Here is a 27,810-nt window from a genome sequence, read left to right as displayed (position 1 = left end):
TTGGCAGGGCTTTTTTTCCTTTTTACTCAATTTTGTATGTTTAAAAAATACTTTGAACACAATGAAACAACATTTCCAAATGATCGCCCCATGGCTTCAGTAGCTGCTTTCTTTTTCATGTTCACTTGTAGTATTTTTTAGTGAGTACATATTATTTTCAATTGTAATCACACTTTTCATATTTTTTAACTTACCTAATTATGTTTTTTCTATGTTGCTATTGGAGGACCTTTAAAAATAATGAAGATAGGGCAGTTTTGTCACTGCACATCTTAGAAGTGAGCTGATCAACCTCTAGAGGCAGTAATTCCAGCCCTGTAGTCTGCATGTGATGTACATACATGAGGAAAATAAGAAAGAGAATTAAATATGTATACATGAAAACATTTCTCCCTAATTATAAAAGAAGCCACATTCTTCTTTATAATAATTAGAAAATAAAATATAAAGAAAAATCTGTAATTTTGCTACCCAAAACATTCTGGTTTTTTGCTTTTTAGACTTTTTTTTATATATAGAAACATTTTTTTTGGTGCATTAATGTTGTAATTTAATGGTGTTTATCAGTTTAACAGTATGATCCTAACAGTTCAAGATTTAGAGACAGTGAAACCAGCTTCCCTAAGTTTCACTATGCCACTTACTAGCTGTGTGGGCAACTTATTTAAACTGATTTTTTTTCTGACTGTAAAATAATACCCATTTAAAAAGGTAGCACCTATAAAATGATAAAAAAAAAAATACAGAAATATTTAACACATAAAGTAAAAAGTTCACTACTTAAAAGTTTTTTTTTTACTTCTCATTTTACTTTATTTTTTACTTCTCATTTTACTTTATTTTAGTTTTTTATTTTTTTATATATATTTTTTGTATAGAAACATTTTTAAAGGTAGAATCATAATATATGTATCCCTGGGAACTGCTGAGATACTCGTTTAGGTTTTTTTTTTCCCTTTTGCCTGTTAATATAGAAAAATACATTTTATATTTCACAATTTCAGACTATCCTTGCGTTTCTGGGCTGAACTTTGGTGATCAGTGTTATGGTTTTATTTTTAAATAAGTTGCTTTTTTTTTTTTTTTTGCTCATGTCTTATTTGAAAGTGTATATCTATAGCATGGAAATTGGTCTGTGGTTTATCTTTGGTGCTATTTTTGTTCCGTATAGTGTATTGAGCTACTTGTAAACTAATCATTAGGAGGCTGTCTTGTGCTCTGAAACAGTTGCATGGGAACTATCTGCTTTTTGAAAGGTGGTGCTTCGTGAACTGCAGGCTGGTCTTGCCCTCCTTTAAAATGCAATAATACTAGGGGAAGTAAAGTTTTAACATAGTGATTTTAGTATAAACATGAGTAGAACAATATGTAATTGCTTTTGTTTGATGGTGGTGTTCTTGGTGTCTTTTTATTACCTAGGCAAGTACTGAGGGTTTACACATCCTTTGTTTCAGCATTGAACAGATGTGACTGTTTTGTTCTGCAGCCTTGCAGATACACAAAATGGGCCTCCCAGGGCTCTGTTTTATCCCCACCGAAAGCAAAAAGTAATGCAGTGAAACTTTGCCTAGCTAGAACTTTTAAAGAATAGAGTGTTCTGATTTAATTATGTTAACTTGGAAGTATAAAGGTGAAAAGAAATCTCTAATTCCCTATTGAATACAGTTCTGAGATGTAGAAAATAATTCCACTTTTCTTCTCTAATAAGCTTGATATATTCAGACCTAGTTGATGTTTTATTATACAATTCCTGAAGTGTCCGAAGCTTACATTATGAAGGTTCTTTTTTGGAACTTTAGATGTAAGAAGATATAAATGGTATCATGTGAAATCAAGCTAGAAGGGAACTGATGCTTGTTAAGTGTACATTTTTGACTAAATCTCAGATCGCAGCTTGTTTTCTTAGCTCACAAAAATAAAACACATTGGATTGAGGATAGGAGTTTTAAGGAGATTGTCTTTTAATTGGATGTCTTTATTTCATATGAAGATAGAATATACAGCACCCCTGGCTTTGGACCAATAGAAGGAATCACATTTTTTTCCTTATTGTTTATCAGTGGTTCTCAAAGTTGAGTGTTTCTGAATCAGCTGGAGGGCTTATTACGACACAGATTGCTGGGCCCCACCTAGAGTTTCTGATTCAATAGGTCTGGGGTGGGACTGTAAATTTGCATTTCTAGCAAGTTCCCAAGTAATGAGGATGCTGCTCGGCCTGGGAGTAAATTTTGGGAACCATTGCTATATACTTTTTTTTTTTTAAGAGACTCTTTTTTTTTTTTTTTAATTTTTTTATGATAGAGAGAGAGAAAGAGAGGCAGAGACATAGGCAGATGGAGAAGCAGGCTCCATGCACTGGGAGCCTGACGTGGGATTCGATCCCGGGTCTCCAGGATCACGCCCTGGGCCAAAGGCAGGCGCTAAACCGCTGCACCACCCAGGGATCCCCCATTGCTATATACTAACTAAATACTAGAATTCTGGCTTTAGAAGAAGGCTGAATTTGGTCTAGGAGGATAGGAAGTAAACCGGTTATGGAGCAAATCATGAAAGATTTACCTCCTTTGCTGCCAGCATAGTGTTGAATTCAGGTAATCAGCAATACACAGTGACATAAACAATTCTTGTTTCATAATTGGAAGTCAAATCAAATGAGAGAAGCTGTTTCGTCTGCAAAGCTTAGAGGTGAAGGGATTCTGTTGAAATAGGATTTAGTGATTAACCCCATGAGAATAGGAGTTATTTATATGTCCTTTTTGTCTCCCCTGTCACTGACCATTTAACCTTGCTCTAGAAGGTTCCACTAATTTTTTTAGTTGGGACAGGTTTTTGTTTTTGTTTTAAGATTTTATTTATTTATTTATGAGAGACAGAGAGAGGCAGAAACATAGGCAGAGAGAGAAGCAGGCTCCCTGTGGGGAGCCCGATGCAGGACTTGATCCCAGGACCCCAGGATCACTCTGAGTCGAAGGCAGATGCTCAACCACTGAGCCACCTAGGCGTCCCTGGGACAGATGTTTGAATGCTTATTGAAAGTTTTGTTGTTTTAAAAGGTATTAGCTATGTGTATTCTTAAGATTTTTTATTTTTTTTTTTATTATTTTTTTTTATTTTTATTTTTTTATTTTTTATTTTTATTTTTTTTTTTTAAGATTTTTTAAAAACAGTAACAAGAGAATAAGATAATTTTTTTTGCCAAAAAAGGAAATTTTTGGAATTAATTTTTATCTTATTGGAAGGTTGGAGAATGTAGCCTGCTGCATTAGACATCAGGTATACTGTGGATTTTCAGTTGTTTTCATGATTTGTCATTATATTGTTTGAGGTAATACTAGTAATTTTTGTAATCCTTCTAAAAATGAAAAATGAAAGTCAAAATCATAGACCTGGCTTAGCAGCTGGACACAGAAGACAGCTATGAAGAATTAGATAGATATACACACATGCATATATGTTTAAATATATATTCATACACACATACATTTTTTAAATTATTTTTTTTCTGGCAAAGACAAGTATACCTGTGCTGAATTAAGGCATCATATAGAATCTTTGAGTTGAGAGAAAGAAACTCAGGAAGCCAACCTTTTCATAGAGGAGTTTTGCTTCAGCAGGCTTTTCTACCACCTAATTTCAGTTGTTCCACTGCTAACAACCTCAGTTTGCAAGTTGACGAACTGGTCGAACATTGACTGTAGGAGGAATAACATATTAAAGACAGTGGGTTGGTCAGATTCCCTACGTGGAAACAGTTCTGTTTTGCTCCTCTTACTCCCTCAGAAAAGAATTGACGAGAGGGAAAAAAAAAAGGTGGAACTAGACTAGACCAGTGGTTCTGAAGCTTGGCTGTACATCAGAGACAACCCACAAGCTTTCTAAAACATGATATAGGTATGGCCCACCCTGAGACCTTCTCCTAGGATGGAGCCCCAGGGACAGCATTTTTTAATCATTTCCTGAAGCAATTTTTTTTGTAGCCAACTGAGCTCTATGCCTCTGACCAGAAAGGTGCTGGTCTCCAATGAATTTTCACCAGCCTGTGGTGAAATAAGAAAAATTAGGACTGTAGTGTTTTTTGTAAAGTTAAATTTATTCAATTTAAAGAACTGTCTTTTGCATTGAATTAAGGTCTTCTTGTGTTTTCTGGTGTTGAAAATACCCTTTTATAAAGTGATATTGATAAGGATATTTTTGTTATCCTTACTTAGTTTTTAAAAATTGTAACTCTAGGGGGACCTGGGTATCTCAGTGGGTTAAGTATCTGCCTTTGGTTCAGGTCATGATCCCGGAATCCCATTGAGCCACAATCAGGCTCCCGGCTGAGTGGGGAGTCTACTTTTCCCTCTCCCTCTGTTCTTCCCCATCCCCTTCCCACCCCCACTCATGTGCTGTCTCTTTCTCTCTCGCTCACTCTCTCTCTCATATAAATGAATAAAATCTTTTTTAAAATTGTAACTCTATGTTGCCTTCAAAATATTTTTGAAAATTTACTGTCTTGTGAGATCCTGAAGATTAAGTACCTCTTATCTAATCATTCTTAGAAATTGTTTTTAAAATACTTTGGAATACAAGTCTATAGAAGGTATAAAACCTTGACTAGATGAGTTTCAGAATTCAGAATTTTTCAAATTTTAGAGATGCTTTCTCTGTGTGTTATGTAATACCCCCATGGTCTGTTGCAGTACCCTTAGTTACACACAGTAGTATTTCTGAGCAAAACAAGAGTATTCACACTAAGTGGATAAATGCAAGCTAATATAGCTTCGCATCAGTTCAAGTTCTAATGTCATCTGAGTTTTGACAGAAAGCGTATGGAAAATTCTTAGTTTTTAGAGCTTTCTGGATATTGGAATTATGCATAAGGGATTATACATATTGGAATTATGCATAAGGGTCTGCATTCTCATCCTAAAAGGACTAGCAAGCTTCAAATTAAATGGAGCTTTTATGTTTATGACAGAGAACAGAGTTTATTTTTATTTAAATACACCAGCATGTGGTATGACCCTGTTCATATTTTCCTTCCAAAGACCTAATCCTTTTGTTGAATAGCATTTTTCTTTATCCTGCTTCCCCTACTTCCATTAACAATATTTGAGAAAACTTAGCATTTTATATCATAAGTATTCTGGAGCTCAAGTGGGAAGTGTAAGAGTGTAGGATAGTAGCTAAGAGCATGAGCTTTGGATACAGGAAAACCTGAACTTAAGCCCCAATTCCTGCTCTGACTGTATTATCCCTTAGGCAAGGTGTTTAATAAATGTTTGAATGGTTGCAGATTAATCTGAAAAGCAAGGATAATGTCAGCACCTACCTCAAAGAATTGTTGTGAACATAAAAGAGAATGTTAGTGTGAAGTACTTAGAAGAGCCATTATTTTATTTGTGTCTTTTCCCTTTGTATTTGGGTAGATTACTTGTTTCCTCTTTATAACTGGATGTCTTCTGGTGCCCTCTTTTTCCCTTGGACAATCTGGATCAATTTGCTTCAAGTACTTTCCCAATTCACAACTGACTTCTGGTCTGCCTCTACAATTTAGACATCAAATCCTGCCTCTTCAGTGGTTCCACACCAAAAAATCCATCTGCTCCTAAGCTTTATATGGCCCCAGTAGTTTGCTGAACACTAAAAGTCTTAGAGTGGAGACCACATTACACAGTGTCAGGCCACCCGCTATCTGAAAGGTACTACTTTTGACTCCTTGTTTTTCTTTGTCATGTTCCAGCACTGTGTTCCCCCTCAGCCCCCGAGGGAAACGTTTCCCTCTCTTCCATGGAGTAGTTCTCTTACCTTGGTCCTTCAAGGACCCCCAAATTCTTCTACCCCAAATTAATTTTCAAGGAGTTTCTCCCCTCAAAAACGGTACCTTTCCTGAAAAGACTCATAGTGAAAACAGTTTTCTCAACCTCATTACATATGTATTTAGAGTGGGTGGCTCCTTTCTTCCCACTTTATATTTTTTCCAAAAATAGATAAAATGAGCATGCAGTCCCTTTTGGTGATATTTGTTGAGAATCCATGGTATGAATTTCTTCCAGGTTAGATAATTGCACGGTAGCAAGCTTTTATCCCTAGCCTACAACTCCTGATGAGACTATTAAATCCACCTGGTGTTATTAAATGCTAAAATAGTAAACAAGAACATATAAAAATATTTCTTAGAATAGAAGTAGGAATTTTTGCCTCCTCAAGAGTAATTTAACCTGTCAAAAACAGATTCCTGAGTCATGTTGTCACTGGCTGTGGGGAGTATCTGTTAATACTCAATAAGGAATGCTCAACCACAGATCATAGCCCCTAAGGGCATGGGCTTCCTTCCTAGGAAATGAGATTTAGAATACAGCCTTCTGAAAATGGCACTTAGTCAACAAATTATTTATTGAGGACCTGGTGGGCACAAGGCATACTAAAAGCTGTAAAGACTTGATTCTTGCCCTCAAGAAACTTCTAAGATTATAAGTAGACTGGGCCCAAAACAAATGAATAGTAAATACTCAAGTATATTTATAATCAAATGTGAAATGGGGTAGACGTAGGAGAGACCTTAGGTAGAGGTTGTATTCAGCTTTCTATAGTGGCATTTCTGATATTATTGTGCATTTAAAAGACAAAGTGGCACCAGATTAGTCTAAGACATTTAGAGGCCTTTATTTTGTGATTGAGAAAAGTTACACCTATTTCATTTGTAATAATTTGCCCATAACAATGTTTTCAATTAGCGTAATCTGCTAAAGAGTTCAGAGTGTTTCCACTGTTAATAGCATATATCCATCTGGAGCTGGATATGGGGAAGTCAGGGTCCTGTAATGACCACCATTTGATGTTATCCCGGGAGGACAATTGATGGCCTTTACCTGGGGAAGTAGAACTTGAGGGCATACCTCTGGGGTACAGAGAGCTTACCACTGACTAGGCAAGTGTGTTTATTCTACCTTAGAAGTGCTTTATATGCTTTATGGAGTGCATTTTTTGTCTGTTTTATGCATTGACAATAGTATAATGGCACAGGCATCCTTGAGGCAGTGTTTCTAAAAGCTTGTGGGTTAATAGGTGTTAGATTAAAAATGTAATAAATGAATAATAAAGGCAATTAATTGATTAGGGAAATGCTTGGTAGTTCGAGTTAAATAGGTCTTCTCAGAGAAATGAATTTATTTGGCTGTATTTTTTGTTTATTTTTTTGCAAAGAGCAGTCACTAATTTTGGAACTGCTGATGTGGGAATTAGGGTCATTGAGATTTAGATTATTCCGCATAGAATTTGCTACTTTGTTGGAAGAATTCTTCTTAGTCTTTAGTTTTTCTATACTCATAATAACCTATGGCAGTTAACAAGCAAAAATACAAATGTTGGGCGTTGGCTTGGGCCTAACAAATTATAATGTCTGAAAGGTATGATGTGGAAAAGTTTCCTAGTGAGTCTAATGTATTCTAGAGATTGAAAACTACTGAATAAAAATATGCCTCTGGACACTGGCTAACTGCATTCTTAATCCTATTTGAGTATGCTAATAAGCTTTTGAAAGTGACTTGTCAGCTTCTAATTGCAGGTAAGCTCAGTTTTCTGTGTGCTTAACAAGCACATTGATACTCTATTTGCAAGCCCTTTTCTTGCATCAAAAGGAAGATAACTAATGGAGCATTTGTGTATTGAGGTCAGTATAGGAAAGTTTAGCAAGGTGTTACTTATTTATCTTTTGTTAAGTCCATGTAGCCTCTCCAAGAACAAATGAAATGGAAATTAGAGACTGACCTGGAACCTGTTTTTTAATCACCATGTATGTATTCTACATACATGATGTTCTTCCCACGTCACTCTGAAAAAGCTCATCCTGCTTCTACCATCTGGATCTTCTACCAAATGATGGAGAAAAGCTGATGGGTTTATTTACTTAGTAAAAGAAGACTCTGTTGAAGAAGGAAACAGAGAAATTATTTTAGTGCAAAGTATAACATGGTATATATAAAAATATATTCTATATTAATTTAAAAGGCTTTATGAAATTATTTCTTGTATTGCTTATGTCACTTTAAAATAAAATACACACACACAAAATAAAATACACACACACACACTCATGACACTGTAAAAACTTAGAAGAGGAAATAAAAAGAAACTCAGAAAGTTGGAGTTGGGTAGGTTTATCCAGCAACTGTCCAGGCAGGGAGACTTATACTTAGGGGATGAAAGGGAGCAAATTTAGCCACCCCAAAAAATGCCCCTTTGGCATATTGGTTATTTCAAGCTGTTTATTTTTTAAGAAACTACAGATCTAAAAGAAGTTCTTAAAACTAAGTAGAGACATTTATGTTTTTAAAAAGATTGATTAGGGATCCCTGGGTGGCGCAGCGGTTTGGTGCCTGCCTTTGGCCCAGGGCGCGATCCTGGAGACCCGGGATCGAATCCCACGTCGGGCTCCCGGTGCATGGAACCTGCTTCTCCCTCTGCCTGTGTCTCTGCCTCTCTCTCTCTCTCTCTGACTATCATAAATTTAAAAAAAAAAATTAAAAAAAATTTAAAAAGATTGATTATTTATTTATTTATTTATTTAAGAGAGAGATCATGGCACATTTGAGAACTGGAGTATGGGGGAAAAGGGGGAGAGGGAGAAGCAGGTTCCCCGTTGAATCGGGAGCCCAATGCAGGGCTCTATCCCAGGACCCTGGGGTCATGACCTGAGCTGAAGGCTGATGCTTAACTGATTGCTTAACCCAGGTGCCCCAAGACACTTACTTTTATAAGGGAAATTTCCATTCATTGTAAGAGTGTCTCCCTCAGTACCAGGAAGAAGGGGATGACTCCAAATCTCTACAAAATGTTATTAATGGAGAAGGAATGGACTTAAATCTTAAAGCAGACTTAAATCTGTGTAACAACCTTACCCTTGTTTACTGTGCTTTTCTTGTAAACTTCCATAACTTACTTTCCACCCCAAAGATTTTTTGTTTTTAGCTGGAGGTGGTATTTAAGGTGATGCCTTTAGCCACTTTGATGAGTTACTGAGTTTTCATGGGTCTCTCCCATATCTACAAGAGGTATACATGTTAAACTTTTGATTTTTCTCCTGCTAATCTGTCTCATGTCAATTTGATTCTTAGACCAACTAGAAGAATCTTGAAAGGTCGAGAAAATTTTTTTCCTCCCCAACAAGATCCTAAGCATTCTTGCCACCAGGGAAGTAAATATCCTGCCATGGAGTAAAGATGTTTCATATGGCTTTGTGATGGATAAAATCTCTCTCCTGATGCTTTTCTTCTCGTAGCTCTCACTACATGCTCATCTTGCAACTACCTATATTACTAATTAAAAATCCCTGGCATTTAGATTTTGAATCAGGGAATGTATGAGCTATTCAAAACATGAGTAGTTCAGTATCCCTTCCTGCCTTCCCATGGCCTGCACTATCAGTCATTCCTTCTTTCTCTGGTTTCTGTAGTCTCTTCCTCTCCACTAGACCATTTCTATGAACATTCAAACAAGCTCTAGACTCTCCAGTTATTAAAAATACTTTCCAGGGACCTCTCACACTCTAGTTTTTGTCCGTTCATGTCCCTTTTCTTGACAGCTAGATTCCTCCAAAGAGTTATCTAATACTTCTGTCACATGCAACTCACATACCCTCCATTTGGCTTTCCTTTTCATTTATGTTCATGGCAACCACTCTCATTAAGGTCATCAGAGACCTCCGTGTCCTAAATTCTATGGATATTCCTCAGCCTTCCTCTTGACCTTTCAGAAGCCTTCAACATACCCACCATACTGGATTTATTAGTTTTCAGTGGTTATTGTAACAAATTACCACAAACTGGTAGCTTAAATTAACATAAATGTATTTTCTTGCAGTTTTTGGAGGCCAGAAGTAAAAAAAATCAAGGTGTCATCCAGACTACACTCCCTCTGGAGGCTTTAGGGGAGGGAAACTCTGTACTTTGCCTCTTCAGCTTCTGGTGGCTATAGGCATTCCTTGACTTGTGGTCACATCATGCCAATCTCTACCTCATGGTTATATTGCCTCCTTCTCTTCTCTGCTTTCTCTTATAAATGACATTTGTCAATGATTTTAGGGCCTACTGGGATAATCCAGGATGATCTGCTTATCTCAGTGTTCTTAATTTAGTCACATCTGCAAAGACTTTTTTTCCAAGTAAGGTGGACTCCCAGATTCTAGGGATTAGAATGTGGACATATCTTTTGGGGGGCTACCATTCCACTCATTATATGGAGTTCTATCTTCCCTTGATTTCTATGATGCCATACTCTTCTTCTGATTTCCTTCCTGACTCTATGGCTTCTTCTCTCTCTCCTTTTCTGTATTCTTCTCCTCTACCTGACTTTTAAAAATGTTCACATACATCAGGTCTGGGTCTTGGATCCTCTTCTCATCTCACTTTGCCCTTTCTCTCTAGGGTAATATCTTGTAGCCCCATGATTTCTATTACCATTTATATGAACAACTGTTCCAAATTTCTTTATTTAACCAGACCTTTCCTAATCTTGATGCGCATGGATAACCTACTTGACATAGTCATTTGAGTGTTTCAAAGGCATTACAAATTTAATGTGTCTAAAATAGAACTCATCACCCCTTTTACCCCTCCTCATCACCACCCAAAAAAAGTTTGCCCTTCCCACAGGATTCCTTAGCCTAGTGAATGACATTACCATCCACCCAGTTGCTTGTACCAAAGTTATCCTTGATATTTCCCTCAGTCTATCTCCCCACGTCCATTATCAAAAACAACTGAAAATAGTTGCCTACTCTCTTCTTACTGCATCACCTTAGTCTTAAGCAGCAACCATATTTTCATCTGGATTAGCGCATTAGCTGCCTTACCGGTCTCCCATTATCCACTCTCAGTCTCTCCAATCCATTTTCCATATGGCAACCTGAGTGATTTCAAAATATAAATTGAATCATATTACCCTTTTTGAAGGCTTTCATTGATAACATTTAAAATCTTTCCTGTAGTCTCTAATGTCCTGCATGATCTAGCCCCATCTGTCTCTACAACTTCATCTCTCTTCCTTGCCATTCTCCTTTGACCTCCAACTGTATGCATCTCTACCTTCTGAAGTTCCTTAGAGTTCCTTCCTGCGTCTGAATCTTTGCACATGTGTTTTCCTCATTGGGAAGGAAGAAATTTTCCTTGGTCCAGGGTTTTTCTAGGTGGACTAAATTAAATTCACATGAGACAGATTAACAGGTGAAAACATACTTAGTTTCATATGTATGGGACTCCACACAGACATGAAATTCGAAGACAGTTGGGTGATTTGAAGCTTATAAGACATTCTGAATTAAAGAGAGGGGTAGGAGTCTAAGGAAAGGAAGGGGAAGAATATCTTTAGCAGGATAGTGAGAGGAGATGTTTAGAAAACAAAGGTTGCCCTGTTAAGTAGGTAAATTTATTAGGTAAAGAGGAATCTTTGTTAGTAGATCTCTTCCTGGTACAGGCTCTTCTTGCCAATGTAAATTTAGGCAGTTGAGGGGGAGGTAAAGAGCTTTTCCTGAATCTGCTGGGTTTCAGCTGCTTTTATCTCAAAATAGGCTTTATGCCAAAGTGGCCCATCTTGGGGTTCTTACACTTGGCCCTATACACCCTCTTCTCCCTATTGCTAGATAACTTATATTCTTCAAGTATCAAAGAAAATATTGCTTTTTCAGGGAAACCTTTCCTAACCATCCCCCACTGTGGGGGGGATGAAGCATGTATTGTAGAAATGTCCTAGGCACATTAAAAGTCTTGAAGTTCTTTATGGCTGGGAACTGGGCTTTTATTTCAAGCCAAATACCCTTGACCATGGTAAAGTATTAAATCAAATGCCTAGCAGGTCTTAGCACCCCTATTTGGACTCTGTGCTGGCTACATGCTTTTCCATCTTAACCCAAAATAACAACTCTTATTTTCCATTTTCAGCATGTTTGCCGTGTGTATAGAAGGGAAACTGAGGTAGGGGAGAATAAATGTCAAATAGTTCTTGGATTTCATAACGCAGTATAGATGCAAGCCAGACATAAAAACTCTTTTATCTACTGTTGAGGTCCAGTTCTTGAAGAACTTCTCAAACCATGACCTACTTCAAACTGCACATTTGTTGTTTGGATAGATAAGAGGAAAGATGTGGCAACAGATGATTTGTATGGCGGAACTAGTTGTCATTGTTTATCAAATCCTGTATTACCTATTGCCATGTGACATCTTACCGCAAAGCTTAGCAGGTTAAAGCAGCAAACATTTGTTATCTCAGAACTTCTGTTGAGTCAGGAATCTAGGAGCAGCTTAGCTGGGTATGCCTCTACCTCAGAGTCTCATGAAGTTGTTGTTGTCAAGTTGTCCCTTGGCTTCATCTGAAGCCTTGACTGAGGGAAGATGAACTAAGCTCACTCACATGATTGTTAACAGAATTCAATTCCTTGTCACATAACATAGGTGGCCATTCTGATTTGTGATCCTACTTACGTACGCAAGCATTTCCCTCATCTCTAGAAACTTGGGGGGTATTTACTATGTCCCCACTACCCTAGGATGACACATAATGTACCTTGTTGTGGGTGAAGATCAAGTGAAATAATGAACATCAAAGGTCAAAATCTGGTACCTTCTTTGGTACTACATATAGCACTATCTGGATGGTTTTCTTTTTAGAGTAAAGTTGGACAGATTATGTGTCTGAAGTTTGAACGTAGATACAGAAGTACTTTATAAATTGTTGAACATTATACACATTAAGTTGTTGGATTGCTTCTACTTAGAGAAACCTAAGCTTGCCAATTGTGTGGAAAACACAGGTTAGAATAGTATAAACTACGATCAACACTATGTAGCCTGCTGAGAACCACTTTCCTAGTGTTATCAGTCCCATATCTCAGTGTTTTCAACTTCTCTAAAGTGTTTGCATTAAATTGGGTAACATCCCTATGTAGGGATTATAGTATGTCTCCATTCCCTTTCTCATGAAGGAGAGCATCCTGCAGTTTGCTCTGCAAGTTTCACCTTGCTCTTGAATTAAATGGGTTATTCTGTTCTTTGTTTCTCTGCCCTCTCTTTTTCCTTATGGTCATATGCACTTAGGATTTGTTTTTTAGGCAAAGGCAGATATTTTAGAAAACTGAATACTGGTTATCTCTGGGTGATTTCCATACTGATGGGGAGAAATCACTGTGCTGATTATAACCAACTGCCAAATGACCTGGGACTCGATCCCGAGTCTCCAGGATCAGGCCCCAGGTTGAAGGCAGCGCTAAACCGCTGAGCCACCCAGGCTGCCCTTTCCTTGTCTTTTAAGATTTGATTTTCTTTCTTTTTTTTTATGATTTGATTTTCTAATGTTCATAATGGATTAAAAAGTTATAAAGTTATAAGAACTTTAAAGGGGAGTAAGCAGTAATTTTTTAATGTACCCAGAAGCAGCGAAAGACTTTCTCATGAATGTTGACAAGATGGAAAGGAGTGAAGAAAAAAATTATTAAAGGAAATTTAAAGATGCCCCAAGGAGAAAGGAGGAGAGATTGAGAATATAAGCCTCCATCTTGCTTTTCACAAGTTGAGAATCTAATTGGAAAGAGAAAAATTATGCCTATGAAACAGAATAGTTAGGGACTGCTGGGTGGCACAGTGGTTGAGTGTCTGCCTTCAGCTCAGGGTGTGATCCTGGGGTCCTAGGATTGAGCCCCACACTGGGGCTCCCCGCAGGGAGCCTGCTTCTCCCTCTGCCTATATATCTCTGCCTCTCTCATGAGTGTGTGTCTCATGAATAAATAAAATCTTTTAAAAAAAGAAGAGACTAGTTACTTTAGTATGAACACTGACTTCACAAGGTATAGGAACATGGAGGAGGGAAGCAGTGAGTAAAGACTGCAATGATTTTTGAAGAATAATTAAGATTTAAATAAAGAACAGAAAAAAGACACATTCCAGATGATAGCAAACACATCAGTGTGGAATTGGAAGCCAAGTATAAGCAATTCAAAAAAATACGTATGTACTTTAAAGAGTTATAGGCAGACACTCACAAGAGGTAGACAAAACTTAAGGCCAGCAAAAACTGCCACCAAAAAAAAAAAAAAATTAAGAAAATAAAACAAACACAGCATTTTTAATTTATGAATTATTTTATGAAACATAAAAATTATGATATATATAATAAAAGTCCTTGTAACAGATTAAAAAAAGATACATACCCTGATAGAGAAATGGTCAAAATACTTGAACAGAAAAATGACAAAATAAGAAATCAAATGACCCGGAAGTATATCTCAAAATATTCAGCCTCAGTAAAAATCACAGAAATGTAAATGTAAATCATAAGTGACAATTTTTCTCTTCTGAGACTGGCAGTGGTTTAAAAAATAATAATATTCAGTGGGACACCTGGGTGGCTCAGTGGTTGAGCATCTGCTTTTGGCTCAGGGTGTGATCCTGGAGTTCTGGGATCGAGTCCCACATCAGGCTCCCTGCAGGGAGCCTCTCCCTCTGCCTGTGTCTCTGCCTCTCTATCTCTGTGTCTCTCATGAATAAATAAATAAAATCTTAAAAAATAATAATAATAGTACAGAGGAATAGGCACTTATATTCTACTGGTGGGAATTTAAATGCTCATGGCAATGTGACAATAAATCAAGAACCTTAAAAAAACAACATAGTTTCCAATATAGCAGTTCAGTTTCTGGAGTTATCCTAAGGAAAACATTGAAAAAGATGAATGCAAGAAGTTAATCTAACCTTTATAAAGGTTAGGGATATTGAAAATATCCCAAAAGACACTATGGTGGTATTAACACAGAAATGAGAAAAGGCAAATGATAGAGCATCATGCTGTTACTCTAAGAATGGATGCTTGGGGGATATGTGTGTGTATATGTGTCTGCATACACATAAGGGAACTCAGAATGGTTATATGCACTACATTGTATTACATACATATCACTATTAACAATAGTTTTTAACTCTGGGTAGTTGGACAACTGGTAACCTTAATTTTCTCTTATTTGTTTATCAATACAGTTAGCATGTATTATTTTTTGAAATATGTTTTAGAGAAAAACAGCTTGAGAATCAGAATAAGGGGCAGTTGCTCACAGTGTTCATTGAGAATGTATTTTCTCTGCCTATTTAAACATTAAGGAAGCTGTGTGAACTTGATTAGGTTCTAGAGCCTGCAAAAAATTGACTTGAAAATATCCCCCCTCGCACTTGCCTAGAAAGGATAACTGAGCCTAGACGTTTCTTTTAACTCTTTAAGAATTCTACACCTGTATAGTTGATACTGCAGAATATGGTTAGCTTTCTAACAGTTACAGACTAATAGTTTCTGTTCATCTGTAGTTAATAACTTTGACTTAGAACTTCAGAAGCATCTGGAAGAATCTGGATGTTCTAGGTTTTCATTTCCTTGATCCTTTCCTTTGCTTCTGTTTAGGTTCTATCATAATGAATGGATCCAGTGTAGCAAATACATCACCTAATGTAAAATCCAAAGAGGATCAGGGATTAAATGGGCACGATGAGAAGGAAAACCCATTTGCAGAGTACATGTGGATGGAGAACGAAGAAGATTTCAACAGACAGGTAAAGAAAGAAGTGGAAGGCTAAGATGCATGTAACTCAACAGCTATAATATTTTACCATCAATCTGTAGCAAAAGAAATGGGCTTGTCAGCTTGAGAATAATTTAAAAAAATGCATGGAGACCTGGTCTGGGTTGACCCAAGAAGCCTCTTCAGCTGGTAAGACACCAGACTATAGTACTTTGGAAGATACTGATCCTTTTCCATCACATTGGTTACAAGAGGATCTCATGCCACGGTGTCCTGGCGTAGACTTCTCGGGAACAGTAGAAGATGGGCCGGCCTGGCATACTCCCCACATGGGAACTCGGGGACTGATAGAATGTATGTCTGAGATGGAGAAGTGTGTTAGGTGGAGAAAGACTAGACTGTTTGAACAAAGACTCAGCAGTAATCCATTGTCTTGTATCGCGTGACATTAATAGCCCAAGGTAGGCATTGTAGGTAGACAGTGATTCTCCAGCCACCTGGTTCTCCAGTGGTGTTGCTCTGGCACCGCCAGGACATTTATCAGCTGAGTGACTGAAGGATAACTAGAAGTCTAGCCACGGGGAAAAGGGGAGAGCTAAAGGCCAAGGAAGGGATCTCCCTTTAACCGAGTGATGCATCTTCTGGATGACATTACATGATGAATAGTTACGTGGCCATCATCAATGTGGGAGATGGGAAATGTGGTTTTAACTGAACAGCCCAGTGCTCTGGGAAGAAGGAAACAAGTTGAGCGGAGCAGCCAGCAGTTTCCTCCCCAGTCAGCTCACTGTGTTATGATTTGTGTGACTAGCACATAGATCATGCAGGTCTTGAACAGTCATGTTTAATCTTATGGGTTGGAAATATTTTGTGGTGGTTGTTACATTAAGTACTTCACAAGTATCTAATTTACTTGAGATCAATGTGGCTAATTGTAAGGTTGAAGACTATTTTTACATCTTGTGCTACTGATGACTTCTGAATTCACGAATAACTGTATAGGCTAGTCTGGGTGATTATTTTTGTTTGACTTCCCCTCTGATGGTGGTGCTAGTGAGCTATGAATCTATCACCACTAGCCCACAGGAAAAAGATGACCAAATGTGAAGCCTGGGGCCTGTTAAAATCACACTCCGTTTGCAGAGTGAACCATACTCTTTACTAAGACTTGACAATGTCTGCAAAGAGGTCTAAAATATCCTAGATACAAATTACTTTAGTGTAGGGCAATCTTTAAGAAATAGAGTTGTTTAAATATTCATATTTTTCCTTGTTTTGAAAGGATACCTACATTGATGACATCATTTTCTGTTGGTTTGCCAAAAAGTGTTCTTTATATCTTTCTAAGGTTCTGAAAGTATTTTTCTCCTTTAGGGGCCTCATTACCAGAAAAGAGGGCCAGAAGCTGAGAGTTGGTTTTGATTTAATCTCCACTATCCAGGTAGTGGTCTAGTTATGTAATTCCTGTACCTTTTTCATACTTGTAAAATGGGAAATTTAAGAAGTTGCTTCTTAACAAGATTGAAAAAACAATCTCAAGCTTTAAAATGATTTTCTGTAACTGCCATCTGAAGGGAAAGTTTCTGCGTCCCATATTAGAGATGTTAGAAGAGGTGTGAAGGCCTGGACTTCCTGCTGTTCTGAGTAACTGTTTCCTTAGTCTTATTGTTGATGGAATTTTGTTGAAAAAAAACTAAAAATTGTGTTTTCTCTAGCCAGTCATTTGAAGCATTTTAATTCTTAGTATACCTCATGCAGGATCATTCCTTTTTTTTTTTTTTTTAAAGATTTTATTTATTTATTCCTGAGAGACACAGAGAGAGGCAGAGGCATAGGCAGGGGAGAAGCAGGCTCCCACTGAGCAGGGATCATGACCTGAGCCAAACACAGATGCTTAACCGACTGAGCCGTCCAGGCACCCCTTAACCCCTTTTCTTTTTAGTTCGCCTTTCTTTTGTCTGTACTTCTTCTTTTTTAAAGATTCATTCATTCATTCATTCATTCATTCATTCATTCATGATACAGAGAGAGAGAGAGAGAGAGAGAGGCAGAAACTTAGGCGGAGGGAGAAACAGGCTCCCTGTGGGGAGCCCAATGCAGGACTCCATCCCAGGACCGCAGGATCACGATCTGAGCCAAAGGCAGATGCTCAACCACTGAGCCTCCCAGGTGCCCATCATTCTTAACTGCAAGAAAGAGGTAGAAAACATCCCCTCTGGGATGGGAAGTGTCAGTTCCTCCCCTTTGCTTGCTAGGTGGAGGAGGAACTTCAGGAGCAAGACTTCTTAGACCGGTGCTTCCAGGAGATGCTGGATGAAGAAGACCAAGACTGGTTCATTCCCTCACGGGACCTGCCTCAGGCAATGGGACAGTTGCAGCAGCAGTTAAATGGACTGTCCGTCAATGATGGTCACAATTCTGATGATATTTTGGTAAGAGCCATATATATAGTTGCACATGAGACATAGTGGAAATAATAGAGAATTTGGAGTGACATAGTTTCTTTCTGGCCCTACCACTTTGGGCGAGCCTCTGGAGCATCTGAGCCCCTGTTTTCTTCACCCATCCCCTAGGCATTGCACCACATACAGCATTGTGAAAACATCACTGTGGCATTATCACCAACTCTCATTTTCCCCAGTGGGCCTTTCAGAGTAGAATTGGGATTAGGATAAGAATTTGAACACAGAAGAGGTTTGGTTTCAAATGATCACTTGCTGTTGTTCTTTCCTTTTACTATTCCTCAAATCTGTATTTATAGCTTTGAATGATGTGGTTTTGGAAGGAACATACTCCTAAAAGGCTACTTTCCTCTTAAAATTAGAAGACTGGATAAACCAATTTCCTGCTTTTCATGTTTACTTAAAGTCAGAGCTCTGTGAGTGACTTAGTTCTCACAGAACTCATGTTCCAAATGACTCTGGCCTGCGGTTTGCCCAGGTTTTGGACATTCACAAGAGAGTAGATAACCAAAGAGAATACAGTGAGGTGGAAAATAAAGGGGTTGTGGTCACCAAACTGGTTTGGTGGAATACTCTTGATTTTCATCGAGTTAAGGTACTTGGTGAATTGCAAAATTATTTTTGGAGTCAAACTTGCAACGAAAGCATCAAGAAGAGAACTGGCATCTAAAGCAGGAAGGAGAAAATGAGGTTGCTCAAGGCTTAGTATGCCTGGAGCCCTGGGCAGGAGCCCAGCAGTGGCAGCGTGAGGTTTTTTCCTCTCTTGGAGGCTGAGGGTACTGGTAATAATGGAAGCGGGAAGAAAATAACTTTTAATGTGGGATTTCTTATCTCTTGGTTCTTATTTCAGAGCAAAAGTAATCTGAACCCGGATGCCAAGGAATTTATTCCAGGAGTGAAGTACTGAGCTGCAGAAAGTTTTGAGGAGAACTTGTATGTCCCTCCACCTGGGGACAGTGCTGCACAGAGAGGCAGAGCTGAAGAAAGGGGCGGGGCAGGGCGGGCGAGGGGTGCTCCGTGGGGAAGGGGGAGAGTGATTTAACTTGACCCTGTGATTGGAGTAACTAATGTCCTGTCTTATTCGACAAGCCTCTGAGTCTCTGAGTATTTCTCTTTTGTTCTACTGATTTTGGTTTGGAGCAGTTTCCTATCATTATTATTAGTAGCAGTAGTATTAGCTTTTTGAGTTAAGGAAATTGCAGTCTTTTTCTGCCTTCATCAGGAATGTTCTGCTGTGTGTGTGTTAAGCCAAAATAAGCTGACCAAGAAAATCTGGGTGTTTGAGAATGTCCTTCTCATCCTACTGTACACTTACCAAGGGCAATGAGCACCTGGGGAACTGTTTATCGAGTACGTTCAGCTGGAAGAGAAGAGGCACGAGTGGAAGAAGCAGGTGTTTGCCAACCAGAGTTCACCAGCCCAGCTCCCTTGACCCCCAGGGCTTTCCTGCAATGAAGCAGATTACAATGGCCTGCAAGCCAATGACTCCTTGCCTGGAACCCCATTCAAGAAAACACAGACTTAAAGTACTGATTGATGGTAACTCCTTTGATGGTTACCGAAGTTTGGAAATGGCAGGGGTGGGCTGTGACAGTGATTGTCATTCAGGTCACTCAGTCACTGCTGACCTCTTAAGCCTCTGCTTCCAGCCATAATCAAACTCATTATTCATTATTTACCAGGCAAAAGAGCTCTGGGGTGGGTTTGTCACTTTGTCTCTCATGGCATCTAGTCCCCTGTCTCCTTTCCACCGCTCCCTACTCTATTTTTAAGGAAGGATGTTGTTACCAAAGGGGAAGAAGAGGTATGCATCAGCTTTAGTCTGGAACAGTCAACCCTGAACTCTGTTCATTGTGTCTCAAGAGTATTTTGACAAATTTTTGCCAGCCCCATGAGGACTTGGTCCTCCCAGTATCTCCCCTTAGTAAATTATTCCCAACAATTTTTCCCAAGTAAATGTATTTTTCAGGACACCAGCAAGAAATTCAGATCACAATTTGGATGCTTCTCCCCACCTAACAGAATTATGCAAAAGAACTTAAAAAAAAAAAGACCTGGGAGAGTGAGTTCTGCTTGACCCATGTGACCACATGACCCACTGGGACAGTTTCAGCAATTATAAAATTTTGCTATTCCCACATGCCCAGTTTTACGAGTTTTCTAGGTTGGGCTCTTTGGGTATTTCTTTTGTCTTTCCTGACTATAAACCATGGTTTTGTTGTTGTTGTTGTTGTTGGTACTCATAAGGAATTAAACTGGGCACCAGAAACTGCCTTTTGTGTGATAAAGATGTAGGTGGCAGAGTCAGGTCTAAAGGAGAACGTGTGTAGTCCAGGCCGTCCTCCTCAGACTGGGACGTGCAGAGGCCTGAAGGGGACAGCGGCTTCTGTATGACTGCTGCTGTGTGGTGTGACAGGCCTATAGAAAAAGACCACGGAATGAAGTAAAGTCTATGTAAATTCAGTATGTGGATATGGGACAGAGGTTGGAAGGAAAGGACCAGTGTCTAGAAAGCTTAGGAACGTCTCCCTTTTCTTAGGTGCTCCCTTGTTGACTCTTTGAACAGCTGCAGGCTATTGTCAGATCTAAAATATGAACCCACATCCTTTCTTCATTTGAGTCTATAGGATGGCATTGTTTGCAGAATGGCCTTCCTTGTTAGGTCGGTCACATGTCCTAGGAGACTGTAGCTTAAGGAGTTTAAGGAGCCGGATGTGCCCATTAATTCCCAAAGCCTCTACCTCAGGCTGGGGTCGTTGCCTCTAATAGGGAGAAAGCCTCGGAAGTGTAGGAACAGAGAGGTCTGTCTGTCCCTGGCTCCATTTCCTTCTTCAGTCTCCATTAGGTTGTCCAAGCTCAGAGTCCTGAAGGCTGTGGGAAATATATCAAGACACAGAAAGAGCCATTTTCTAGAGCGTGGGCATCTTCGTGGTCAACAACAACACAGTGTTGTTTCTAGTGAGGCTTCTAGTGAGGCTCCCAGCCCAGTAGAGCCCTATAGGGATCCGGATGGAGCCATTTCTTCATCCTGAAGAAGGCTTGTTCTCCTGACCAGGATAGGCTGAGGTGTTGGGTGCTGTGCAGAGGGCTTGTCTGTCAGCTGTGGGGTTCCGTTTTGGATGTCAGCCGTTAGCATGGTTTCACAAAGCAGATCTGAGCAGGAGGAAGAGAATTTCCTGCCAGATGAGCAGTGGAACCTGAGGCCTGGACTTCCTGGTCCCATTCAGACACGAGAGGGTGCTGACTGCAGGAGCAGGAAGCCACTGGCAGCACGACCCCTTTCTTAGCAAGTAGCTTGTGCCACAGACCGTTTCTTTCCATAGTCCGGCCCTTTCCTCCATCGTCAGTATGTTGTGAGGTGGGAGCACAGTTGCCACCCAGGTCATAGGCTCCTTATTAGAAAATGCGTGTGGGTCTTGTTGGACCTTCGCTGGGGAAAGGCTGGGCACCCTTGTCCCTGACGTTTCCTTATAGGAAACAGTCTGGGTGCATGCCAGCCAGCCACCTTGACCCTTAAAGGGCGAGGCAGGTGTTTTATAAGTGATTATTTTGACATTGAATTTAAGCCACAACTTTGTTTAAACTTTTTCTATTGGCAACTGGAAGTTTGAGAATTTGTATAGAAATAGAATGTGTATTTTCTTTCTTTCTCTTTTTTTTCTTCAAGATTTCATTCTCTTATTTGACAAGTAGGCAGAGCAGCAGGCAGAAGGAGAGGGAGAAGTAGGCTCCCTACTGAATGGAGAGCCCCACGTGGGGCTCCATCCCAGGACCCTGGGATCACGAACTGAGCTGAAGGCAGATGCTTCACCACTGAGCCACCCAGGTGCCCCTAGACCGTGTATTTTCAATGAGTGCCAGTTCTGGCCCATCCCAGTGTTGGTTTATTAGTGACTGATTTCTGAGTTTTGTGATTATTGAACTCTAAAACTCCAAGATTAAAATTATTTTATCTCTTGCTCTTCAAGAGAAAAAAAACAAGGAAATGATTTTTCACTTTCTCCAGGTCTTTGAACTGCAGTGGAAAATATGACAGCTACAGCCCAGACCTGAGCACCTGTGACTGTGTGTCTCTGCGCATTTCTGACTGCAGCAGTTGACTTTTGGGGTCGCATATGGTCAAACCAAAACATTGTAAGGAAAAGGCGGTCCTTTGCAGCACCTTTAGTTTCCAAAGTCAAAACAGCTGGAGTCTCTTTAATTGAGGTTATAATGCTAACTATAGCTTAAAAATATGTTTTTAGGGAAAGACTAAGCAGCACTTCTGACATTGTGTCTTGTCCTAGCATCCGCTTTGTCTTGATTTCGGAGAGGCTAGGGAGTAAGGAGGTTATTACAATACTCTGGCCATTACGTACATCAGAGAGGAAAGTTGTGTGAAGAAGGAGCTAAAGGAAATCGCTTGACTGAATCCTCCTGTTTGGTGCTGCTGCAGACCCCATGTAGAAACATCAGGTGCCCGGAAGTGAACCTGCTGTGATTGGAGGGGACTGCTGTCCTTCCATAAGGGTCCCAGCATCCCAGGTTAATAATGTTTCTTGGTTTAGATGATGTTTAGATATGAGCACGAGCAGACACCTGACAAATTTGACCAAGATCTGGGGATGCCTACCTAATGGGGAAGGCTGTATCTTCAGCCACTCCCCCCGGGGGATAACACCTTAGTTTGGGAAATAAGCAGAGGGTACAGGAGGATTGACGCAGTTCTGGTGTGCACTGGGAGACTCTAAGCTATTCACTATAAAATACTACGGTATTTTCACCGTGTAATTCAACACTGATCATTCTGCCGTATTGATTGAGCCTTCAGAAATATTTAATGCTTGATGTGTGGTTTGGGAAGCAGGGATTTTTTTTTTAAAACAACTTTATTGAGGCATATTTTACATATAAAATTCACCCTTTTCAAGTGTACAATTCAGTTATTTTAGTAAGTTTCCCAAGTAGTAGGGCCATGACTATACTCAATCTTAGACGTTTTCATCCTGCCCCGTGAGATCCTTTGTGTCCATTTACATGATAATCCCAGCTCTGGGCAGCCACTTATTTTTCTGTCTCTACAAATTTGCCTTTTCTGGGCGTCATATCAATAGAATCCCACAAGCTGTGGTCTCTTATAGCTGCCTTTTTTCACTTAGCACATTTTTTAGTTTCACCCATAAGGCATAACATGTGTCGGTAGTCTCTTCCTTTAGAGTGCTCAGTACTAGTCCACTGATGGAAATGCCACATTTTGTCAGCAGGGAATCTTACCTACCTGGATTTCAGCCTCCTGTGGTCTAAAGAGAATCCTTAGAACACAGGACTCCTAGGGCAGGCCGCTGCGCATATGAGATGAACTGCTTTTCAGAACCAGCCTTGTCATAAGAGGCTCCATGGGAGGAGCCCAAACTGCTGCAGAAATTTTTATAACTTTGCAACTTCTTTTTTATAAGGGACTTTTGTGCTGTCTACAACACATCAGGACTCTTGAACCATCTGGTAATTTAATGAGTATATTTTGCATGAACACAAAAGTGAAACCATCTGTACTCTGTTGACTATTTTATCGTCCCTAACTGGATGGAGGGGAATCTCTGAACTTTATGAATACAGTATTGTCTCCATTACAGAGTTGAACATATATTAAAGATTGTGCTGCCTTTGTCGGGTGGATTTGAAGAGCAGGACAGCCAGCAGAGGAGGTCAAGGGGAGAAAGGGAGTAGAGCCTGTGGAAACATAAAGTCCCAGAGGGTCTGTGTGTGGTTTACGCATCTGCAGGTGTGGATGGCCAAGTGCCCCTTGTGCCCCGAGGCAGCTTAGCACCTCTAACAGGACTACGTCTTGACTTTCGACTTTAATCCTCGTTTCACAAGTTTAAAAGCTGTTTTTGTTCCTTTTTTCTCCTTTAAATAAATATTACATGGTAGTTATTAATATGTCTTTGGGGGAGGGGAAGGGCTTTAAAATTGAAGATGGTTTTCATAAAAATATCAAAAATGTGGGGAAAGTTACTTTTTAAAATTTTTGCTATACAAATCAAATGGCAGCTGTGGAAAAATCTCAATAAATGAGAATAAAATGCATTTGCTTGCCGGCAGTGGTACTGTTTTTCCTAAGGTTGGGTGATTATATATCATTGTGCATGGAAGGTATGTGTGGTGTGTGTGAGGTTTTTGGTTCTTTTTTAAAAAAACATTATTTATGGGGAGAGAGGGAGAGAGCAGGAGGAGGGGCAGAAAGAGAGGGAGAAAGACTCACGCAGACTCCCCACTGAGCACAGAGCCCGATGCAGGGCTCCATCTCACAAACCTGAGACCATGACCCGAGCTGAAATCAAGAGAGCTTAATCGACTGGGCCACCCATGAGCCCCTAGTGAGAGATTTTTGTCTCCAGATGGATCATGGTTTTAGTCGCATCGCTTTCCACTCTAAATAGTGTTACAAAATAGTAGAAGCTTTGGTTTGGAAGTTGCAGACCTGAATCACACCTCCAAGACTTTCTTAGTGCCTTCAGGCTGCACCTCAGTTTATTTATAAAGACGGGACACCTCCCTCCTAGGACTGCTGTGAAAATTAGACTGAATTAAATTTCAAAATACTGCCTAGCACAAGAAAGGTGTTCAATACATAGTGGCACTAATGAGCACAGTAATGTGTACAGCTTTGGACAAGGTGGTAACAGGAAATCCTTGGACTTGAAATTGGATAGCTGATATCTTCCTGCTTCAGGTGAAAAACGGACTCCTATCTAGAAAACAAGTAAAGGTTATGAATCTGCCTTTCAAGTACTGCACAAGTTTAAGAGCCTGCTAGGTACCAAGCACTGTCCTAGGTACAAGAGCTACTGGATTAACAAGCAGACATCATCTGTTCTGTTGTGGGGGATGTTTGGTAATTCATATTTATTCAGTTTACAGCTAGCTTGAACCTCCCAGTGATTCTCTGAGGAGCTTCAGCATGTGGCAGAAAGATTGTGGGACCAGACCATGGCCCATAGGTTTTGCTTTGAGTGCTGCTTCCTAAAAACAAGGGGTTGACAGGGAGCAGGAAGCTGAGCTGACCTAGTAGACCTTTTGAGATAACTGTAATGATGTATACATAGGGCCTCAACTGTTCACATCCTTGAAGATGTGAATGTTATATTCATTCACTTCAAACACTTCATTAGGGGATCCCTGGGTGGCTCAGTGGTTTAGTGCCTGCCTTCAGCCCAAGGCATGATCCTGGAGACGTGGGATCGAGTCCCATGTTGGGCTCCCTGCATGGAGCCTGCTTCTCCCTCTGCCTCTCTCTCTCTCTCTCTCATAAGTAAAAAAAAAAAAAAAAAAAAAAAAAACCCACTTCATTAAACTTATTTGAAGTAGAATATAGAAAAGCAGATACTGTAAACATGTAGTTCCATAAATTTTTGCCAACTTCTCAGTTGGTGTAAGGTGTTTAAGGGTATACCCATTTTTAATCCTGAGCACCCATCACAGCCATAAGACATTTCAGTGTTTGCTGAATGAACAACAGATGAGGCTGTGCTGGTTATGAAATCACACAGGTAAGATTAAAGCAGTGCTGGCTTCATTTGAGTCCAGTTCTTATTCCAGGCTCTTGCCTTGTCACAGGGCTGTTAAAAGCTCATCTCCAATGCCTTGATAGTATGGAATCCCATTAATTGCTCCTGATATTAGGGAAGGAGACTGAACGTCTAAATGAAAGGGGGAGAAACTCATCAAAAATCACATGACTCTGCACTGCAACCTCTGGTAACAGCCTAACTGGAAAATAAGCCACTTTATCACATCTTTCACTAAAGGAAGTAGGAACACCTCAGACCTTGTAGTCTTTAATATTACTTTTTTTTTTTTTTTTTTTTTTAAGATTTATTCAAGAGAGAGAGAACACACAAGTTGGGGGAGGGCCAAAAGGAGGGAGAGAGAATCTCAAGTAAACTCTCCTCTGAGCACAGAGCACAGATTCGGGGCTCAGTTCCATAATCCTGAGATCATGACCTGAACTGAAATCTCGAGTCAGACTCTCAACCAACAGAGCCACCCAGGCACCCCATTGCCTTTATTTTTTTTTTCAACTAACATTTATTCAGTACTATGTGCTAGGACTAAAAAAATCAACCTAGATGTGCTCCTTGCTCAGCTCTAAAACTTGCACTGTCCCACTGGAACAGTAGAGCCTAGACAATGATAAGGAAGAGAGATGCCTAGATTCTTTTTACATTTGTTTAAGTTCAATTTGCCAACATATAACACCCAGTGCTTACCAGATAGCCAGATTCTTGAAGAATGTAAACTCTTTATGTTCTATTTATAATCTCTCCACCAATGAGGTTTTAGATTCTAAATCCAAAAATACTTCTTGTTCATGGTGCCAAAATCTGTAAAAAAAAAAAAAAAAAAAAAAAAAAACTTCAGGGGCACCTGGGTGGCACAGTCAGTTAAGCTGCCAACTCCTTGTTTTGGCTTAGGTCGTGATCTCAAGGGTTATGAGATCGAGCCCCACATCACGTGCTGCGCTCAGCATGGAGTCTGCTTGAGATTCTTTCTCCCTCTTCCTCTGCCCCTCTCATTCATGTGCTCACTAAAATAAATATTAAAAAAACAAAAACCAAACTTCTCCAAAGCTCCCTGCACATTAGTATGTGTTCTTAGGACTGTGAGATACAGCAAAGACACCTCCTCTATGTCCTCCTTCTCTTTGCAAACTTTTTACCAGAAGATATGTGGGACTTGCTAAGAGCTGGGCCCTACTGGTTTGGACCACAGGAAATGAGAAGATGGCTGGCTGTCTCCTCAGAAGGGAGTTGGCTTGAATTCTTATTGCTTAAAACCCTGGCTTTATGTGTTGGGCTAGGGCTGATGGAAGAGAGCCACTGCCACGCTGTTCTACACCGTGGAAGAAGTGTCATTTGACTTGAGAAACAAGTATCCAAGACCTTTTCAAGGGCTTAATCAGAACTCAAAAGCTATAGAGTAGACCTCCTTCAAAAGTGCAGATCTCGGATCTCTGCAGCACAGATCACCCAAGGTGATTCGGTAGAAATGAACATTTCCACTTCCTCCTTGGATCTATTAACTTAGACCTGATGGAGGAGGAAACAAAAATCTTAGTCAAAAACAAGATCTAGAATAACTGATGTACATGTTCCATGCCCTCTAATGGCTTACACTCTGAACACCTGTAGAGGCAGCCATGGTGGATCAAGGCTCTGTCTTCAGTTCACCAAGTAAGCACATCAGGAAGCTTTGGGCGTGTATTTACCAAACAGTATCTAGAGGACAGGAATCATGTTTGCTCTTCACTGAACATCATGTTCATCATTCTGTGTCACATAACAAATGCAAAATGTCATACTATAGCCAGAGCCAGGGTAGAAGTCACCAGGGAGGAGGAGGCCACCCAGTTGTGTCTAATTGGCTTTCTTGTATCTCAACCATCTTCATAACCTCTCAAAAACTCATTCATGAGGGAAAAAACTGCAAAATGTGCTGTTTACCTAGAAGTACCAAATCCAGTGAGATCATTCTCCCAGACCAGAATGGTACTATCTCCTAAATCCTACTGGGGACTATCAGGAGGAGAGGATGTGACCTATGTGTCTAGGGTTACTCCCAGTGATGCTCTCCATAGAGAACATTTAGTTCCACTACAAACGGTTGGGTAGGAATCATTAGCCACTTTGACAGGACAAACTGAGGTCAATATTTACCTGGGAGCGGCACAGCATAGAAGTATGCTAACGTTGGGGGCTGATGGGGAGAGACAGCACACGTGAATTATCTGCCCAACTGTATGGCAAGCAGATTGCAAACCATAGCACCTGG

General features: G+C 39.8%; 1 protein-coding gene across 2 annotated transcripts in view; it reads left to right on the top strand.

The window, feature by feature from the left end:
- The window catches only part of PAIP2B (poly(A) binding protein interacting protein 2B), a 32,209-nt gene extending 8,143 nt beyond the window's left edge, over window positions 1-24,066 (top strand). The window contains exons 2-5 of one of the 2 annotated variants that reach the window (XM_072766847.1): window positions 15,421-15,569; window positions 16,913-16,979; window positions 17,794-17,970; window positions 18,851-24,066. In XM_072766847.1, coding sequence (XP_072622948.1) covers window positions 15,496-15,569; window positions 16,913-16,979; window positions 17,794-17,970; window positions 18,851-18,907 — 375 coding nt within the window. In that variant the 5' untranslated portion in view covers window positions 15,421-15,495 and the 3' untranslated portion in view covers window positions 18,908-24,066. The remainder of the gene's footprint in view (window positions 1-15,420; window positions 15,570-16,912; window positions 16,980-17,793; window positions 17,971-18,850) is intronic. The other variant, XM_025994592.2, reaches the window with a different exon arrangement.
- Window positions 24,067-27,810: the final 3,744 nt, after the last annotated feature.

The sequence above is a fragment of the Vulpes vulpes genome, chromosome 8 (assembly GCF_048418805.1).
Source record: "Vulpes vulpes isolate BD-2025 chromosome 8, VulVul3, whole genome shotgun sequence".
Taxonomy (NCBI): domain Eukaryota; kingdom Metazoa; phylum Chordata; class Mammalia; order Carnivora; family Canidae; genus Vulpes; species Vulpes vulpes.
Note: the sequence above shows the minus strand (reverse complement) of the source record. Positions and strands in the feature narration are given on the sequence as shown.